At 46.0% G+C, this 20,967-nt stretch overlaps 1 protein-coding gene across 1 annotated transcript; it reads left to right on the forward strand.

Annotated features, from left to right (window-relative positions):
- Window positions 1-149: 149 nt before the first annotated feature.
- Window positions 150-20,967, forward strand: LOC113019653 (retinal guanylyl cyclase 2-like). The gene is given in 25 exon segments (XM_026163428.1): window positions 150-194; window positions 225-258; window positions 3,132-3,382; window positions 3,942-4,172; window positions 8,126-8,281; window positions 8,362-8,504; window positions 8,697-8,852; window positions 8,995-9,144; window positions 10,016-10,235; window positions 10,401-10,476; window positions 13,298-13,382; window positions 13,593-13,709; window positions 13,777-13,860; window positions 14,018-14,194; window positions 14,575-14,728; window positions 14,917-15,060; window positions 15,132-15,280; window positions 15,375-15,538; window positions 16,486-16,609; window positions 16,680-16,748; window positions 16,860-17,034; window positions 19,335-19,433; window positions 19,569-19,654; window positions 20,183-20,268; window positions 20,352-20,967. Coding segments are annotated over 23 exon segments (3,171 nt in total). The 5' UTR covers window positions 150-194; window positions 225-258; window positions 3,132-3,144; the 3' UTR covers window positions 20,440-20,967.

Here is a 20,967-nt window from a genome sequence, read left to right on the forward strand (position 1 = left end):
TCGACCATGATTCTCTCTCTCTCTCTCTCTCTCTCTCTCTCTCTCTCTCTCTCTCTCTCTCTCTCTCCACTGTAAGTCGATGTAGCTCGACCATGATTCTCTCTCTCTCCACTGTAAGTGGATGTAACTCGACGTTGACGCTCTCCCTCCTGGTCTCTGGTCCTCCCTCTTTCAGCCTGACATCATCTGCTTGGTTTGCTGGTTTCAGGACTTTCGGTGTAAAGTTTTCCTTTGGACAGATGAAGCTCTGAGACAAAGGTAAATAGATCATTGATCGCTCGATTGATTGTTCTGATATTTGAGCTTCTGATGCTCAGACAGTCTTAGACTCTGCGTGTGCAGACAGGTTGTGTTTTGTCCTCTCTGATTTCCGATCTGTTGGAGCCCTCTCCCTGTTAAAAAGGAGTTCTTCCTTCCCACCTTCGATTGCCCCTCTAATATTGTAGGCTCTTTGACTGCTGCTGTAAACCCGAGCTGTATACATAAAGTTAAATTTTGCCTGAATATAGGGAGCATGGGACCTGAGTGATTTAAGTAAATCTGTTAATGAGCTTGATCTTCTTTAAAAGCAGCCAATCAGAGAGCTGCAGATCAAGTCTTGACCTCTCAGGTGTGTGTGTGTTTCCATGGTTACCATGATTGGATTAAGGGTGTCAGCGGATGCCCTCTGTGGTTCAACCTGAGCATGTGTGGTCATAGTTACATACTCTGCTCTATCTCTCCTGATGCCATGACTGAGGCAACACATTTGCACACACCATCATTGTGTTATTGCACAACGTGCATGTCTCTGGACAGCCTCTGGTGGCAGCCAGACAAACCAGTGAAAGCCTCCACCTGCTCTCCAGTTGCTGTACCTAAGGGTCCAAACTTTAGGATTTATGTTCTCTGAGGAGAACCAGTCACAAATGAGCTACAGCTGAGGGTCCTGTTTCAGAAAGCCGGTTCACTGAGGCTCAAGTCCTGAAGGGGGTCATGGTTCATAGTGGTCCTACTCAGGTGGTCCTAGTCCCTTATCAGGTTGAAGGTTTCCAGTGCCTGGTGGTTTGAGTGTTCAGCTTCAAGTCATCACAGTCTCTAATGTGGACTCAGACCTACCTTCAGATTAATTATCCCCAGAGGGAAGCATCTCTGTGACATCACCTGGAGACTCTTCACAAACCCCACAGAGTCACAGCTGCAGGAGTTCTGATGAAATGTGGTTGATTCAGAGGTTTTGACAGTCAGCTTTCAAACGCTGATACAAGCGAGCATCCTACGTGTGGTTAACTGCATCTCATTCATAGTTACTGTGGAAATGACACTTAAGTCATGTGATGTCAAACAGAAGGTCTTCTTCTGAGGGTTTATTGAAGTATTCTCACCTTAAAGCAGAGCGCGGTCCTCTGTGAAGGGGCCAGCAGGTCCCTGTGACCTTATCACCTTGGAGCTTCTACATTGTCATCATTTTTTAACGAAGCACTGCGTAGGCCTCTAAATTCTTAATCTGTTATTCACTTTAATACCTAACACAAGATTAAGGAGCAGACGTTAAAGGTAAGATGTTACATCATTCAGGTGGGAGGCTGGTCGTATAAACTTACAGGTCATGTGACTCTGGCTACCCACAGTCCACAGTGACGCAGTGGTTAGCACTGTTGCCTCACAGCAAGTCCTGAGTGTGATTCCACTTTGAATTTGACTACATGTTCTTCTGCTGTCCATGTAACTGTGACATGTGACTGCATTGCGTCCAGAGGAAGCCAAACCCCGTAAAAGCATCAGTGTACATAAGCAATGTTGGTCTATAAAATCTATTTAAAACAATAGCGTGCTCTTCTGTTTTGACTGGTATGTTTAGTGTAAATGTGTTTTCAGTGTTACAAACAAGTGATTCATACAGATTTCTGATGCTTGTCTCCTCTGAGTTGTATGTCCAGCATTATTAAGTCTTATTACAGACTGCCAGAGCCGGTCCAGTGTTCCACAACCAGTGGATTCAGCCTTCCTCCTGAATCCGAGGGTCGACTACAAATCTCTTTTCCAGAACACTGGCATACACTTTCCCAGGAAAGCTGTTGAGTGTGATCCCTCTGTAGTTGGAGCACACCCTGTAGACCCCTTGCTTAAACAGGGCAACCACTATCTGGTCTGCCAATGTAGAGGCAATGCAACACTGCAGAAACGTAACCTTCAGCACCTTCTCAGTCCCCCAGCAGGACAATAGAGTTCCTTATTGGAGAGTTACTGAGCGTTATTACCCCCACCCAGTGACTCTAAGAAGGCTGGATAGGGTGCTGGAGAACTCTGTAGGGTCATTTGGCTCATACACACAAACAAAAATTAGGACTCATTCCACGACCACAAGGCGCAGGGAACCACCAGGGAAAACTCCAACAGCAAAGGCAGCCAACCGTGGCGATACATGTAGTACCACTCTGTCCGTGCCCTCACATCGAGGGTAACTCCAGAGGGGAACAGAGTCCAGGTCATCTATAGGAAACTGGTTGAGAACCAGAGCTATGCACTGAGGTCATCACATCTTAACCTCATGCACCAGCTCAGGCGCCTTTCCCACCAGAAAGGCGACATTCCATGTGCCACAAGCCAGTTTTGGAAGCTGAAAATCGGAGCGCCAGTACATCAGACTGTCTGGGGTGGCTGTAGCTCAGGTGGTAGAGCGAAAGCTTGGTGGTTCGATCCCTGGCGTCCTCAGGCTGCAAGCCAAATATCCTTGGCCAAGATCCCAAATTGCTCTCCGATACATCCATCGGAGTATGAATGTGTGTGAATGTTACTTAGAAAGCACTTGGAAAAATGTGCTTGTGCGAATGGGTGAATGTACAAGTTGTGTACAGCACTTTGAGTGCTCAGAAAGAGTAGAGAAGCGCTATATAAGAACCAATCCATTCACCATTTACCATCTAAGCACCCAACCCTACAGCCCCTCGTGTGGGTGGTAAGCCCACAGTCTTAAGCCCTGTCTTTAAAATGAACTGACATTGCAGGTTAAGTAATTCATTAAGTGGAGGTTTCAGGTTCCTTGTTAACAGACAGTAGTTTGACAAACCTGAATCAGTTTTTTTTGTTTCATCTTTGTTCAGACGAGTTTGTATTCTTGTTGACTTTCTAAAAATCTGTCTGAATCTCTGGCAGGTTGTCAGGATGCAGCTTCGATGGTTGCTAGGGGCGTGTCTGTGGTTGCTATGCATCGAAGAGGTTCGGACAACAACCTTCAAGATCGCCTTGGTCGGTCCGTGGTCATGTGACCCGTTGTTTTCCCGGGCGATGCCGACAGCAGCGGTCACGCTGGCATTGTCCAGGTTACGGACTGACACCAGTATGAGCAGAGGGTACTGGTATGATGTCAAAGTGCTGGACGAGGACTGCTCTGCCTCCAAAGGTCTGTTATCCAATCAGCCAATAGGACCTTAAAATAAAGTTCAGTAAAATATTTAGAAAGAGATTACCAATTACAGTTACGGTTAGTTACACTAGAACAAAGTGCTACAGGGTTAACCAATCACACAATGATGAGTTGGCAGCCAATTATTAGACCCCCTGTTAAAAGGGGGTTTTTCTTTCCCACTGTTGCCAAAGTGCTTGCTCATAGGGGGTCATGTGATTGTTGGGTTGTTCTCTGTATCTGTTATTGTGTGATCTACTGTACAATATAAAGCGCCTTGAGGTGACTGTTGTTGTGATTTGGAGCTTTATAAATAAAATTTAATTGAATGAACAATCAGAACACATTTAATAAAACCTTTAATTTGAAAAGTCTTCTTGTTAGTCACATATTAGACCACCTCCAAAGGATCATTAGACATTTAATCAGTCTTATCAACACACGCTTATTTGAAGTGTGTTTATCAGCTTACAGACTGGAGTAAGTGAACAATATTTTTATTTTCCTTGTTTTTATTTGTGTGATATTTATTTGACCTTTGACCTTTTTATTTTAGCTCTGACCAACTTTGGGGACTTTGAAGGTTATGGCTATGCCTACATTGGACCCTTTAATCCCGCCCTCTGTCACTCTGCCTCCCTAATGACTGAGCATTGGGAGGCTGGACTCTCCTCTCCTGGTTGTCTAGATGCTGACTGGCCAAACCTGCCGCCACTGACTCCTCCCACCAGAGTCCTGTTCACGGTGCTCAGATTTTTTGGCTGGGCGCATGTCAGCATCATCACAGGTGAGGGTTTGACATCACAGTCAGAGTGGTGGGGTGGTTCTCACCATAATCTCTTCATTCAAACTTGTGTTACTTTAATTTAGCCTGAGCCGGTTATTTGATCTGAGCTTCATCATTTTAGACTGTTACACTCACATATTAGGCCCCCTTTGTTTGATTTTGGTGGTTTGACTTTTACTGCCCATCGGACTATAACTGCAGTGGTTCATTGGGACATCACAGAAGTGGAGGTGTTTTCTGTGAGGGCTTTAACTTAACCATTGTTACTTATGAGCTTCTGAATGGAGATAGAAGTGAGAGCTAGACCCAGTTTAACAGTATTGACATGTTCACCAGGACTCTTTCACCAAGGAAACTTCTTGCTGACATGAAATCCTCTCTGCCAAAGTGAAGTACAGAGATAGACAGAGACAGCTGGAGGTTCAACAGATCCACTGACCTTCTGATCCTCCAAGTCTGATTTCACCATTCTGAAGGAAAAAGGAGACATGGACCGAGCCCTTCTCTTTATGGACCCATCCAGGAGGACCTCAATTGTCCTGGTTGTCTGATTCCAACGTATTAAGGACAGCTTCTTAAAAGCTCAGATGATCTGCACAATCTTTGGTTCTTCATCATTTCAAACCAACCATCAACTAAATGATCCACACGAAACCTTGATGTCAGGGGGCACTCATTTGATTAATGTCCAGACGGCTGTGATCATCTCGTCTTCTCTGTGAGAGTAAAAAACAGAGCAGTGTCAGGTCAAGTGGCTTTATTGTCATTGCAACCATGTGCAGTATGAAACGAGACAGCGTTCCTCACACTGTTTCTCTCACTGTTCCTCACACTGTTCCTCTCACTGTTCCTCACAGCGTTCCTCACACTGTTCCTCACACTGTTTCTCTCACTGTTCCTCACACTGTTTCTCTCACTGTTCCTCACACTGTTCCTCACACTGTTCCTCACAGCGTTCCTCACACTGTTCCTCACACTGTTCCTCTCACTGTTCCTCTCACTGTTCCTCACAGCGTTCCTCACACTGTTTCTCTCACTGTTCCTCACACTGTTCCTCTCACTGTTCCTCTCACTGTTCCTCACACTGTTCCTCACACTGTTTCTCTCACTGTTCCTCACAGCGTTCCTCACACTGTTCCTCACAGTGTTCCTCTCACTGTTCCTCACAGCGTTCCTCACACTGTTCCTCACACTGTTCCTCACACTGTTCCTCTCACTGTTCCTCTCACTGTTCCTCACAGCGTTCCTCACACTGTTCCTCTCACTGTTCCTCACACTGTTCCTCTCACTGTTCCTCACACTGTTTCTCTCACTGTTCCTCTCACTGTTCCTCACAGCGTTCCTCACACTGTTTCTCTCACTGTTCCTCACACTGTTCCTCTCACTGTTCCTCACAGCGTTCCTCACACTGTTTCTCTCACTGTTCCTCACAGCGTTCCTCACACTGTTTCTCTCACTGTTCCTCACACTGTTCCTCACAGCGTTCCTCTCACTGTTCCTCTCACACTGTTCCTCTCACACTGTTCCTCACACTGTTCCTCTCACACTGTTCCTCTCACTGTTCCTCACACTGTTCCTCACACTGTTCCTCTCACACTGTTCCTCACACTGTTTCTCTCACTGTTCCTCACACTGTTCCTCTCACTGTTCCTCTCACTGTTCCTCACACTGTTCCTCTCACACTGTTCCTCTCACTGTTCCTCTCACTGTTCCTCACACTGTTCCTCTCACACTGTTCCTCACACTGTTCCTCTCACTGTTCCTCACACTGTTCCTCACACTGTTCCTCACAGCGTTCCTCACACTGTTCTTCTCACACTGTTCCTCACACTGTTCCTCTCACTGTTCCTCACACTGTTCCTCACACTGTTCTTCTCACACTGTTCCTCACACTGTTTCTCTCACTGTTCCTCACACTGTTCCTCACACTGTTCCTCACACTGTTCCTCACACTGTTCCTCACACTGTTCCTCACACTGTTCCTCTCACTGTTCCTCACACTGTTCCTCTCACTGTTCCTCACAGCGTTCCTCACACTGTTCCTCACACTGTTTCTCTCACTGTTCCTCACACTGTTCCTCTCACTGTTCCTCACAGCGTTCCTCACACTGTTTCTCTCACTGTTCCTCACACTGTTCCTCTCACTGTTCCTCACAGCGTTCCTCACACTGTTCCTCTCACTGTTCCTCTCACTGTTCCTCACAGCGTTCCTCACACTGTTTCTCTCACTGTTCCTCACACTGTTCCTCACACTGTTCCTCTCACACTGTTCCTCTCACTGTTCCTCACACTGTTCCTCACACTGTTCCTCTCACACTGTTCCTCTCACTGTTCCTCACACTGTTCCTCTCACACTGTTTCTCTCACTGTTCCTCTCACTGTTCCTCTCACTGTTCCTCTCACTGTTCCTCTCACACTGTTCCTCTCACTGTTCCTCACACTGTTCCTCTCACACTGTTCCTCACACTGTTCCTCTCACTGTTCCTCACACTGTTCCTCTCACACTGTTCCTCACACTGTTCCTCTCACTGTTCCTCACACTGTTCCTCACACTGTTCTTCTCTCACTGTTCCTCACACTGTTCCTCTCACACTGTTCCTCACACTGTTTCTCTCACTGTTCCTCACACTGTTCCTCTCACTGTTCCTCACAGCGTTCCTCACACTGTTTCTCTCACTGTTCCCTCACAGCGTTCCTCACACTGTTTCTCTCACTGTTCCTCACACTGTTCCTCTCACTGTTCCTCACAGCGTTCCTCACACTGTTTCTCTCACTGTTCCTCACACTGTTCCTCTCACTGTTCCTCACAGCGTTCCTCACACTGTTTCTCTCACTGTTCCTCACACTGTTCCTCTCACTGTTCCTCACAGCGTTCCTCACACTGTTTCTCTCACTGTTCCTCTCACTGTTCCTCACAGCGTTCCTCACACTGTTTCTCTCACTGTTCCTCACACTGTTCCTCTCACTGTTCCTCACACTGTTCCTCTCTCACTGTTCCTCACACTGTTCCTCTCACTGTTCCTCTCACTGTTCCTCACAGCGTTCCTCACACTGTTTCTCTCACTGTTCCTCACACTGTTCCTCTCACTGTTTCTCTCACTGTTCCTCACACTGTTTCTCTCACTGTTCCTCACACTGTTCCTCTCACTGTTCCTCACACCGTTTCTCTCACTGTTCCTCACACTGTTCCTCACACTGTTCCTCTCACACTGTTCCTCTCACACTGTTCCTCTCACACTGTTCCTCACACTGTTCCTCTCACTGTTCCTCTCACTGTTCCTCACAGCGTTCCTCACACTGTTTCTCTCACTGTTCCTCTCACTGTTCCTCACAGTGTTCCTCACACTGTTCCTCTCACTGTTCCTCACAGCGTTCCTCACACTGTTTCTCTCACTGTTCCTCACACTGTTCCTCACACTGTTCCTCTCACTGTTCCTCTCACTGTTCCTCACAGCGTTCCTCACACTGTTTCTCTCACTGTTCCTCTCACTGTTCCTCTCACTGTTCCTCACACTGTTCCTCACACTGTTCCTCTCACTGTTCCTCACAGTGTTCCTCACACTGTTTCTCTCACTGTTCCTCACACTGTTCCTCTCACTGTTCCTCTCACTGTTCCTCTCACTGTTCCTCACAGCGTTCCTCACACTGTTTCTCTCACTGTTCCTCTCACTGTTCCTCACACTGTTCCTCTCACTGTTCCTCTCACTGTTCCTCTCACTGTTCCTCACACTGTTCCTCACACTGTTCTTCTGACTGTTCCTCACACTGTTCCTCAAACTGTTCCTCACACTGTTCCTTTTGTAAACCTGCCCGAGGTCTGGCTGACAGCTTTTACCCAACATTTGCGTAAACATATGCATCACCCCGGCAGTTTGTTTAAATTGTGATCGTCTTTGTTGTCTTAATTGTTTATCAGTGTTTCCTTTCTCCATCTCTTCTCCTCTGTTGTGTAGCTGCCACCGACCTTTGGGAGAGCACCGGACAGGAAGTGGCCTCTGCGCTCCGGGCTATGGGTTTGCCGATTGGGCCGGTGGTTACCATGGAACCAGGCAGCAAAGGCAGGGCTCGGGAGGCGCTGAACGAAATCAGAGAAGCCGACAAGGTCAAAGGTCAGAGCTAAGAGATGATCGTTAAGTTGCATCCCTGAACTGAACACATCAGATCAGAGAACTTTTTATTTCACCTTCAGTGGTCATCATGTGCATGAGCTCTGTCCTGATTGGTGGAGAGGATCAGAGGGAGGTACTGCTGACCGCCCTGGAGATGGGGATGGTTTCCAATGGTTACGTGTTCATTCCCTACGACGCCCTGCTGTACGCGATGCCCTATCAGGTAACGACCAACAAGTTCTCAAGGAGGTTTTATTCCATTTTCTCCGATCGTCAAAAAGAAAACTGAGTCAAGCAAACTTTTCTTATTTACCACCCATACACCACCCCACTGCCTTTACATATTAACTGATGACATGTTTAACTAAAGGCCGAGTTCTGATTGGTTCCCTCCCTCTCTGTTTTATCCAATCAGCACACAGTCTTCAACCAGCTGACCAATAGCACGCAGCTACGTCACGCCTATAGTGCCGTGCTGACTGTTACCATGGCATCCGACCAGAGTTTCTATGAAGCTTTCCGCGAGGCTCAAATGAGCCGAGAGATTCACTCGGGTGTCTCCGCCACAGAGGTAAACAAACGAACAACAACAAATACGGGCTTTAATGTTCTGATGGATTCAGAGGTAAACAAGTAAATAACGTGTAAACAATGTGTGCGTCCCCAGTAAATGAGAGAATCTAATGTGACAAAGTGTTGTCCTGTGTCTGCAGGTGTCTCCTTTGTTTGGGACTATTTTCAACATGGTCTACTTCGTTGCAAAGGCAGTGGAAGAGCGCCGTCAGGCGGGGAGTGGACACTGGGTGACGGGCAATCAGCTCATGAAATCAGATGGAGGCTTTGATTTTCAGGGATTCAATCAGGTCACACAGATTTCAGCACTCGCTAGCTGAGTAACTGATGGAGTTGCTGCTTTCAGTGTCAAAGCTGAGATAAAAGACGTTCTCCTCGTTTCCTTCAACAAACTGCTCCAGATCAGATAGACTCGTGACACTCAGAGGGAGAGAGGCAAAAACTACAACAAGGCGCACTTCACGGTTTTTAAAACTATGACCTAAAACTCAAGTTTTGTTTTGTGGCAGTGAAGAGTTACTCATGACTGAACCTTCTAGTGTCAGATGACTCTGATCTGGGAACAGTTTGTTCTGATTAAGTTAGACAGACTAATTGAGTCTCTGTGTCCACAAACACAAAAGAGTTTTAATAATTGTTTTTCACCACTTAATACAACATGATCACATCTATCCTGTTGTTAAGGGTTTGCATAAAGTTCTCTAAGGAGCTTGGAAAGATTTTCAGTGTACACTGAGAAGAATAGAAACCTCAACACTGAAGTTTACCGGAAACCGACACACATGGACCAGAACCTTTGACTCTGAAGTTCTCCAGAGGCAAAGAGGTAAAGAACTAATCATTTGACCCTGATGACCCAGGGTGAGAGCTAAAACCTGCAGGACACCGGACCTCGAGGCCTGGAGTTTGAGAGGATCAATAATGGGTCAACAACCCTCTTAAGGGACACTCCCACAGACGCTTTTCTTTCCAAGCTCCTTAGACCATGATGACCTGGATGACTAAGAGACTTCACAGACATTTAGAATAAAGTTAATAAATTAATAATTTCTGAACCACAGAATTTGATTTGATCTTTTTTGTTTTGCATCATCATCATTTTCATCATGTCCTCACCTTAAACTCAATGGTACAATCAGCTTCTGTCTTCTTCCCTATCAGGTGTTGTATGGAGGTACTGAGGGGCGTGGCCTGCAGGCCAGTTACGTAGTGTTGGACAGCGATGGCGACCGCCTCGTCCCAACACACTCACTCTCTCCGACGCACACCGACGGGACGACCGGAGGTCTGAGACCGCTGAGCCGTTCCTTTGTTTTCCCGGGAGGAAAACCCCCCTCAGCCAGCTTCTGTTGGTTTAATCCAGATGAGGCCTGCAGTGGAGGTGTGTTTACTGACCCACAGAGAGGGTGGGAGCTTTGTGCTTCAGTTCAAATGAGGTCTTAATTACACCTGTAGTTTCTGTATGTGTCGTGATTTAGTGTTCACGTTGACAAAAGGTTGCTGTCTGGCATGGCTATAAATGTGGAAACCTCTCCACTCCCTGCAGGTATGGGCGCTGTAACTGTGCTCTTCCTCTTCCTGTTGCTCTGCACTCTGCTTGGAGGCCTTTTCTTTTGAAACAGGTTAACACACAGGCTTAATCTCACACACTCCTCTCTAACGTACCTGGTGCTTATTCTGCTTTCAGTCTGGTTCTCAGTCATCCCGGTCATGGTAGTCTAAGAAGCTTGGAAAGAAAAGTGTCTTGACTTCTTTAAGTTTCGTGAAGACATTTCATAGGCAAAGCTTCTTGAGCTCTAACACCAAATGGTGGAATGACCGAGGCTTTAAGCCCTAGTGGGAGTTGTCCCTGGAGAGGGTCGTTGACCCATTATTCATCATGTGACTCATCACATGAGCCGAGGTATTAGTGATGTGTTGGTTGTGAACAAAACGGCTCTTAGAGCCGACTATTTGAAGTGAACGATGCGAGCCGGCTCCTTATTGGTAGCCATGTTTTTTTTTCTTTCTCTCACCCTCTCTCTTGCATTTTTCTGCTTCACTCTGCACACCTTGTGCTTTGCTGGGCAGAGGGGGGAGGGGCGGTAGTTGCACTCAGTAGCAGTGTTGCCAACTCCTCAGTAAGGAAAATCGCTATTGGTTGTCCTAAAAGTCGCTATAAGTCGCTAAATGACATCATCGCCTAATTTGCATAATTGGTCATGCTAATCTAATTGTAACCTACGTTGTTGGAGAGAGAAATAACATCGTGGAAGAGACATAAGTGAGTAAAAAATGTCCTAAATGCATTTAGAGTTTATTTAGAACTACAAATTTAATTTATTTTAGCAGTTATTGTTTTTCTTAATGTCACAATTCCAACCCTGCTCCTTCACCCGGGCTTGGACCGGCAAAAGTGACCCGAAATAGGCGCTCTGGTGGAGTTACTTTGTGTGTGTGTGTTTATAAGTAGTTTTAAACCTTGTGATTCACAAAACAGCATAAGAGTAAAAGAAGAACTGACTGCGTTACAGTCAGTGCGGAGCAGCGGCTTTGCTCGTGCGCGATTCATTTGCAGTTGTGACGCATAGGTGTGAACATCTTCTGCCCTGATAGCAGCTGGGGGAGGACTATCCTCCGCCTGTGAGCGCTTTGGAACGGGTGAGGGCCCCACGGCAGCACCGCTGCTTGGTGAGAGTTGGCAACACTACTCAGTAGCACAGGAACATAGCGGGGAGGAGAGAGAGAGAGCCAGGGACAACAACATCACATTAGAAAGGTATAGTAATCACCCACAACTATTTTCAGTTGCAGATGATAAAGGATTCAGAAAGTTTATTCATGCAGGTCCATATGACAGAGAATATGCATCTTCTGTTTGTTTTCATATTTTAATTTATATTTAATTTTGTTGTGGTTTGCAGTGTTTAATGTTGTTTCGCTTTTAAAAGGAAAAAGCTGGAAATTTAAATAGTTAAAAGTTGAACTGTAAGTAATTGGTTTTTCTATTATATGATTTATTTATTACATTTTATGTGAATAAATATAAGTATATTTACGGTGGCCCCTACAGACAAAACACGTACAAAAGACAACAGAAGTGCTCCAGGATGCTAGGGGGCAGTGTTGAGCTATTGTTACCTCGTGGCTACACAAGCCAAGAAGTACCAACGACCGGATTTGGTGTGTGGTAGTAACAGGTAAATGAACATTGTTTTTAAATTATTTGAATATATATGAGTGCTTGTGTATAAATACACAAACAATACACACATGCTTTCAATTGTGTAATTTAAGTGATCTAGTAGCTCTGCTGTGGAAGTTCAGTTCATGCTAGAAATGTGTTTTGGAGTTTGTACGTGTTTTGTCTCGAGGGGCCACCACATATATTTATATATAAACATATAAATAAAACCACTTTTTTTTTTTACGTTAGTAATTCCTTTTGTGCATAATTTTATTTTATTGTTAATAATAAATTAATTAAAGCAACAAAACAACCTGAAGAGCCGGTTGGGAGCCGAAAGAGCCGGTTCTCTAAAAAGAGCCGGAAATCCCATCACTACGAGGTATGAGGGTCATTTTTAGCAAACATAGCCAACCTTTACATGGAGGAAGTAGAAAGTATGACTCTTGGCAGCACCTCGCCACTGGTGCAGACACGTGTATGCCACCTAACAGTTTGCTGTTTCTGGACTGTGCCGTGCACATAGAGGAGAATCGAAATCTCAACATTAAAGTTGACTGTAATAGAGAGAAGATGGATGGTTTGAAAGAGGAGTGAAAGAAGCCATCTATGTCCACTGTGAATGACCATCTTTGAACAGAGGGCGGGGCTTATCACACCAACTGTCGGCCATCTGTAATCCAGTCTCTGATGCTTCCCAGGCGCCTTAAGGTCTCACAGTGGGTTCACCCAAAACCTCTGCTTATAATGACTCACACCCACCTTGGCTCATGTAATGAGGCCATGATCAAGAGTGGGCCAATGACCCTTTTAAGAGGCCACTCCCACTAGGGCTTGAATACCCGGAACTCTCCACTATATAGTCTTAGAGTTAAGGAAGGTTTCTCAGACAGAGCCTCTTTAAGAAACTTGAAGAAGTCCAGTAGTTTTTCTTTCCAAGCTTCTTAGATTTCTGCTGCTTAGTTAAAACAAACAAACAAACAAACAAACACACAAACAAACAAACAAACAAACAAACAAACAAACAAGCAATAACCACCCTGAACTCACTGACGACATAGTTCCACCCCCCAGTCCAAGGACTTCCCTCCATACACAATCGACCATCACCACTGTGTAACACTTAATTTAAGTGCAATGACCCACACTGTAAATATATAACACGACTTATGTTTTCATGATATGTGCATATTTTATATAGTTTGAATTGGGGCTGTTCATATGTATATAGTGCTGCAGAACTGTGCACCTTTCTTCTCTCACATGTCTCTGGACAGGAGTACTAAGGGAGCAGTGACAGCAACCAAAATGATCCTTACTCTGGACGACATCGTCTTCATCGATACTCAAGTCAGCAAGAAGGTCAGAGAATGTTTACTGGTGGTAACTAGTGTTCAATCTGGTACCATTGCTGGTACTGGTGCATCTGTAGTTCTGTAGAAAACTGGGAGCAGCGGGAGTACTAACAGCGAGGCATGTTTGACTAATGAGCTGATCAATGAGCTGATCAATGGGCTGATCAATAAGTTGATCAGTGAGCTACCTTTGGTCAGATTGTTGTTGTTTCCATAGAAACTCAACGATGAGTCCATCATGAAGAGTCTTTTGGAAATGAAAACTCCATTGCGATCGCTCGCTCGAAGTTATATCCTCACAACACCCGAGAGCTCCAACATCGGGATACTGGAGGTATTACCTGCACCTGTGTGAGCCTACCTGTCCTGTCACATTCCCTGATTGGCTGTGCTGTTTTCAGGGTGACTGGGTTTGGCTGAAGAAGTTCAGTACTGGAAAAACACCAACAGAAGCCAATCAAACCACCCAGAATATGTTCAGCCAGGTATGATGAGCAGAAAATCTACAATAGAAACACAACAGACACAGATTCTATTTGTTTCCGTGTCCGGTTTTCTGTTCTGTTGTATGGCGCTACCATCTGTACGTGAAACAGATTAACAGTATTGCAGTATTAAGAGTATTTTCTGCCTGGTGTTCAGTTGCGGGAGATGCGACACGAGAACCTAAACCTGTGCCTTGGTCTGTTTGTGGACTCGGGGATCTTCGCCCTGGTGGTGGAACACTGCCCCCGAGGAAGTCTGGCAGACCTGCTGGCTGACGGCAACGTGAGGCTGGACTGGATGTTTAAATCCTCACTGCTCATGGACCTCATCAAGGTACTGCCGAACCCCCTGTCCCTGGTGTTCACTTATATTTGCTGTGAATAGTGGTGGTCGGGGGATGAACTTTTTTGTTTTAATTGATGTTGATAGAGTTTATTAGATAATCACTGTTTGTACAATGCTGCTACTTATACAACAACTGGTGCTGTGAGCATTACTCACACTAGTACTCTTTTATTATTAATAGTGCCATGATAAAACACTGCTGTCCTAATGAAGGATCTATGAACTAGTCTGATGAAGCTCAGGTTTCACGACTCGACTTCTAAGTCAATTAATTATGCAGCTCTATTCGACTTTATCTATGATATCTTTGAAGACTGTTTCATTTCTGATCAGACCGATCAGGTTACTGATATTTGTGTTTGTTTCAGGGCATGAAGTACCTTCATCTGCGAGGTTTGACTCATGGCCGTCTGAAGTCAACAAACTGTTTAGTTGATGGTCGCTTTGTTCTGAAAATAACAGATTATGGACTTCCTATGATCCTGACATCCCAGAGGATCAGCATTCCTGAGGATCCACACGGTAGAAACATGAGCACGCTCAGATGTTTGAAGTTTATCTCAGACGCTGTATCTCTGCTTACACGTGTGTTTATGTCAGAGGGCATATTAAGACTCTCCATCCTAACCCTAACATTAACCCTAATCATGAACACAACACAAACCTGTTCCAATAAAAACTGCAGCTGTGTTTCTCTTCCCGTCTCTCAGACATGCTGTGGACAGCTCAGGAGCTTTTGAGGAATCCGGTCTCAGGAGGTTCGTTTGCTGGAGATGTCTTCAGCTTCTCCATCATCATACAGGAAGTGATCTCCCGCACACTGCCATATGCCATGATGGACATGCCGGCTCATGGTGAGGGAGGATGTCTGATCAGCTGTGTCTCTTTTAAACCGTCTGTCTCTTACCACCTGTCTGTCTCCCAGAGATCGTGGAGCGTCTGAAGCAGCCTCCTCCTCTCTGCAGGCCGATCGTTTCGGTCGATGAAGCTCCTACCGAGTGTCTCACGCTGATGAATGAATGTTGGAATGAAGACCCGAGTAAGAGGCCGAGCTTTGATGACATTTTCAAACAGGTGAGCCGAGTCTCACTGCTGCCACCTGCTGCCTTCTACAGGCTCGGGGTTATTTTCTGATTTCATCTCGACTCCTTTGACAATCTGTTTGCAGTTTTGAGGTATCAGTAGAGGCAGGAGGGCCAACATCATCGACTCCATGCTGCGGATGTTGGAGCAGTACAGCTCGAACCTGGAGGATCTGATCCGAGAACGAACGGATGAATTGGAGATTGAGAGAACCAAGACAGATAAGCTGGTGGGGCAGCTCCTGCCAAAGTAAGACTAAAACAGTAAATTACTAGTAATAATTAGCAGTAATGTGAACTGGAGGTGGGGTCAGAGTCTCTGATGGGTGGGTGGATAAGAGTCCTTGAGAATAGAACTGTGTCGTTGGGCCTCGTTAATGAAGTTTGCTGAAGACAGGAATGAAAGGTCCTCATGATGCAGACTTTGGTTCTGATGGGACGCCGACTCCCGAGAGAGGAGTGGCCATGCTGGGAGGGTTTAGCCTGGCTCGGGGTTGTGGAGTTGCACAGGTGCTAATGAGAGGGCATGCTGCAGCCAATCACTCCTCAGGTTATGAATGATGAGCTGCATTGTGCATTTGGAGGAATGCCCCAACATGATCTTTGGTGAGTTTAACTTGTTCCTGTTTCGCAGGAAGTTCGTCCTCCGTTGTGCTCTTTTGATTTGAGCCTATTTAGCTCTCTGAGGACCTGTGAGATGATAGCTGCTGGGAGGCTGAAAGGTAGCCCTGTCTTACTGGAATCAGACAGGATCATTGATATGGTTGGTGCCAAGGTTTTCAACTAACTCCACTGGGGGCAGATTCTGACACCAGGTCACCAGATAGTGACTCTTTCAACCGTAGTTGGATTCATCCCCATTCAGCCAAAACATAGCAGGTTGAGCATGGTAATCACGTTCCAGTCTGCTGGACTGTCAGCACTGGTTATCTTGCAGGCTGTTTCGCTGGCAGGCAGCAAGTCTATGATCCCCCTGCAAGAGGAGTACATTTAGGCAGGAGGATTTGTTCTTTGGCAGACCAGGATGATGATGGCGTTAAAAGTGGAGCTAAACTGGAATCCATTATTGGTTCCTGCGGAGTCCTGGGTTTGAAGGATGAACTGGAGAGCCATGTTAAACTTCTGGCCTGTATTTTGGCTGTTTGCTGCATGGCTACACTAAGGAATGAAAACTTTGCGAGTTCCCATTTGTTCCAGGTCTGTGGCTCAAGCTCTGAAGAAAGGGAAACCAGTGGAACCTGAACATTATTCGGACTGCACCCTTTACTTCAGCGACATTGTTGGATTTACAACTATTTCTGCTCTGAGCGAGCCCATCGAGGTACAAACTGTTTGAACTTGTTTTTGTGCATTTCATTTTTCAGTGTTTCACTAAACCCGTGTGTGTGTAGGTGGTCGACCTGCTGAATGACCTCTACACCATGTTTGATGCCATCATTGCTCTCCATGATGTGTACAAGGTAACACACTTCCATTTAAAACACATGTCTGACCTAAACAGTAAAGATTTCTCTTCATTTCTGGATTATCTGAACAAAGACACATGAAATATGGTTCTGGTTTTGTTATAGGTGGAAACTATTGGAGATGCCTACATGGTGGCTTCAGGTGTTCCCAACAGGAATGGGAATCGACACGCAGCTGAAGTGGCCAACATGTCTCTGGACATCCTGCACTCGATAGGAAACTTTAAGATCAAACACATGCCCGAGATTAAAGTCAAAATCCGCATCGGACTGCACTCAGGTACACCTGTCGACCGTTATCTGCTCATTCAGTACCAGGACGTCAGGAGAGGGTTCATTTATCAGTGTAACTACTATACTATCAACTTTCCTCATCTGAAGAATCCAGAGTATGTTCAATGTGTCTCAGGTGTAAGTCACTCTTACTGTGGACACGTGTGGATGAGATTAGTGAAGCTCGACTTCTGTGGGCAACTGCTGAAAGATTTAGAAATGTCAGGAGTAGTGAGTAGAAGTGTCTGTTGACAGAACTGTTTTGGGAGACCTCAGGGCTGGCTCAAGTCCTGCCTCATCAGCAGCTGGTGCTCAGACCACAAGGACGGGAATGATATTTGAACCAGTCAGACTGGATTACAGTACCAGTTTTGGACAAAACAGTTTAATGGTTTTTCTTTTTAGATTCTTGCTGAAGGCATCAACTAATAATGAACACATGTTGAATTATGTAGTAAATCAAAAAGTGTGAAATAACTCAAAACACGTTGTTTGTTTTATATTTTAGATTCTTCGTAATATCCAGACTTTGCTTTGATTACTGTGTAACCTGGACGTGTGTCCCTCTATCCTAATGAAGGGATCCACCCTACTGGCCCCAAGTGTAATATTTACAATGTTCGGGTCTCGGGCCTCCCAGTGAGAATCACCACAAGGCTACTCCGAGGCGCACTCACTGAGCCTCTAGGTTCTGAAAGGAGATTGGCAGCAGCAGACTAAATGGAAGCAAACAAGGCCTCCAGCCCACACAACACTGCTGATGGTCCCATCCCCATTAAGAATGCAAGAACTATTCTTAATTCGGGGGCGACCGTGGTGCTGGGGGTTGGGATGCGCAATCCTGTAACGGGAAGGTCGCCGGTTCGATCCCCGGGCTCTCTGTCCTGGTTGTTGTGTGAGGGGCCGATGGCGCGATATGGCAGCCTCGCTGCTGTCAGTCTGTCCCAGGGCAGCTGTGGCTACACCTGTAGCTGCCTCCACCAGTGTGTGAATGTGAGATTGTAAAGCACTTTGGGTGCCTTGAAAAGCGCTATATAAATGTAATCCATTATTATTAGAACCAATGAACCCTGACAGGCTCACCTGTGAGGTGAAACCATTTCAGGTGACTACATCATGAAGCTCATGGAGCAGGATAAGGGTTTGCAGCGCTGTCAACAAAGCAAAGGGCAGCTACTTACAGGAATCTAAACTATAAAACATATTCAGTGTTGTTTTGCTGTACCCTCAATCATCCAGGTGAGTAAATCCAAAAGAGTTGATTCAGTTCATCTGAACGTTCTCAGTGGGAGAAACGTTTCATCATCATCATCCAGGTGGCTTCTTCAGTCTCAGCTGACTGCAGGTTTCCGATCTTATAAACATACATTTGCATAATGACTGAAACCAGCCCACTGAAGGAACACTGGGCTGGGAGGTCAGTTCCTTGATCATTAATATTCACATTGTCATGTGGGCTGCTCCTGCCGGGAGCGGTGGAGGAGCTGCTCCAACCGGAGATGGCAGATGAGGGGCGCAAGGGTCCACACCGACTGGAGAAAGAGGAGCTGCTCCAGGAAGGGCTGTTCCAGCCGGGAGTGGTGGAGGAGCCTCATAAGCCAGAGGTGGACGAGGGGCGAGAGGGGCTGTGCCTGCTGGAGGCAGAGGCGCCGCACGGGGAGCCGCGCCAGCCGGGTGGCTCCCCAGCCTCAGTCGGGCGATGGGGGCATTTGGCGGGGCGTGGCCTGCGGTGCTGTGCTGTGCAGAGAAGGTGGACACACCTGCACGGCATCGGCAATCTTGTCCCACCAACTTAAAAATGGGACTGGTTCCTGACTGGGGTCTGTTGGTGATGTGCATTGTGGAATAAACATGTACAGAACACAACTGGGTCATGGCCCATTGTTCACTCATGCTGGTTTTAGTTACTGTGCAGATGTACTGTTTATAAGGTTGGAGAAAGCTGAGACTGAAGAAGTGACAAAGCATTTCTCCCACTGAAAACACTTCATCCTACATCCAGCTGAACATAATCAACTTTCTGGGCATATTTAAAGTTGTTAATCAATTTTTTCTTTGCTACATAATTCCATATGTCGTGCTTCATATACATGAGGTCTTGAGTTTGTATCTACAGTCAAAAGTAGTAAAAATAAAGAAAAACCATTAAATGAGACGGCGTGTCCAAACCTTTGACTGGTAGTGTATTTGTGTTCCCAGCTAGTTTGAATGTAACCCTACATCTCTGATTAAAGCATGGTAATAATGGTTCCTGAGGTTATCAACGGTGTTAGTGCCAGGTAAAGATCTGGCCCTTCCTGTCTTCAGGTCCCGTGGTAGCAGGTGTGGTTGGACTGAAGATGCCCAGGTACTGTCTCTTTGGAGACACGGTGACCACGGCCTCACTCATGGAGTCCTCTGGGCTACGTAAGTAAAATCTTTGATCAATGGTTGGATCACTGAGAGACCACCCTGAAGTCTCTCCTGTCTGCATTTAAATTATGTCAGAATCACTAGCTTCCTTCCTGAGTTGCGGTGTGACGATGTGTTTGTGGTCTGCAGCTTACAGGATCCACATCAGTCTGAGTACGGTCAAAGTCCTGACCAGTCTGAAAGTGGGATACCACATAGACACCCGGAAGGCACAGGTATGCCAATCTAAACAGACCTGAAGCAAATCCAAATGTAATTGCATGACGCAGTAGCTGTGGATGCTGTTAGAAAACACGCAAAATGGTGATAAAGGCAGCACGCTGGCTCGGGTATTAGCACTGTTGCTTCACATAAAGAAGGGCTTGAGTTCGATCCCACCCCCTGCCAGGGCCTTTCTGTGTACTGGGTACTGTGGCTTCCCACAGTCCAAAGACATGCAATTAGTGAGGTTATGTTAATTGGAGAATCTAAACTGGTCATAGGTGTGACCACGAAGCTTAGCCTTGAATCGGGCTGGCGACCTGTCCGGTGTGTACCCTGCCCCACCCCTGCGACCCTGATGAGGATAAAAGAGAATGGATGGTTTATAAAACCTTATCAAAAGTCAGGTTATTACCCTCAGGTTTACTGTAGTCCAGTCTGACAGGTTCAGAGTCTGGTCCAGATCCCACCCTGTCCACAGTTAGTCAGCCTGATGCCAGTCCATGGTGGGACTCGTCGATTTTTGGATGCTTGTGTTGCAGGTTAAGGGCACAGAGGACACGTACTGGCTGATGGGTCGAGAAGATTTTAATAAACCTCTTCCTGTTCCTCCAGACCTCGCCGGAGGGTAAGAACACACAGCGGTCATTATCGATTATCAATAAAGTAATCCTTAAACTGAAACTCGCTCTCCACCCGTCTCTCTGTCAGGGCCAGCAACCATGGAATCAGCCTGGATGAGATTCCAGTCGACAGACGACAAAAGTTTCTGGACCGACAGAACAAGATGAAGAAGTGACAACACACACACAGTGTCATCAGCTGATGAGACCCTCTCAAAGACATCTGAACCCTGGAGATCTTCAGCCTCCCAAAGGCTGTAAAGTCTGAGTGCACAAACCAATCATCATCATGGGCGCCAATTTCTACTTCCTGAAATAACTGGAAGTCTTCTTTGATTGGTCACTGACATCACTTCTGTCTGACTAGTGGAATTTGTCCCTCACACTGTCTGATGTTTGTACACTTGTATAGAAACTGACTGTTACCATGGTGACTGTGATGTGTTAGTAACCTTGAAATAGAACAAGGGTTGTTCATGTCCAATGAATGCTGGGTAAATGACTGTTAAAGAGTGGATGCGTGACAGATGTTGTGTTGATCAATAATCGGTTCTGCGCACTGACGCTGGCTGCATGCTGTCGCTGTTCCTCATGGTTCTTTAAAATGTAAATGTTCCATTAAACTCAAAGGTAGACTCAGTGCTTAAATATGGATTTTCCTGGATGCTCCTGAAGGCACCGTCTTCCTCAATAAGTCAATCAAA

Source organism: Astatotilapia calliptera, chromosome 3, assembly GCF_900246225.1.
Source record: "Astatotilapia calliptera chromosome 3, fAstCal1.2, whole genome shotgun sequence".
NCBI classification, from domain to species: domain Eukaryota; kingdom Metazoa; phylum Chordata; class Actinopteri; order Cichliformes; family Cichlidae; genus Astatotilapia; species Astatotilapia calliptera.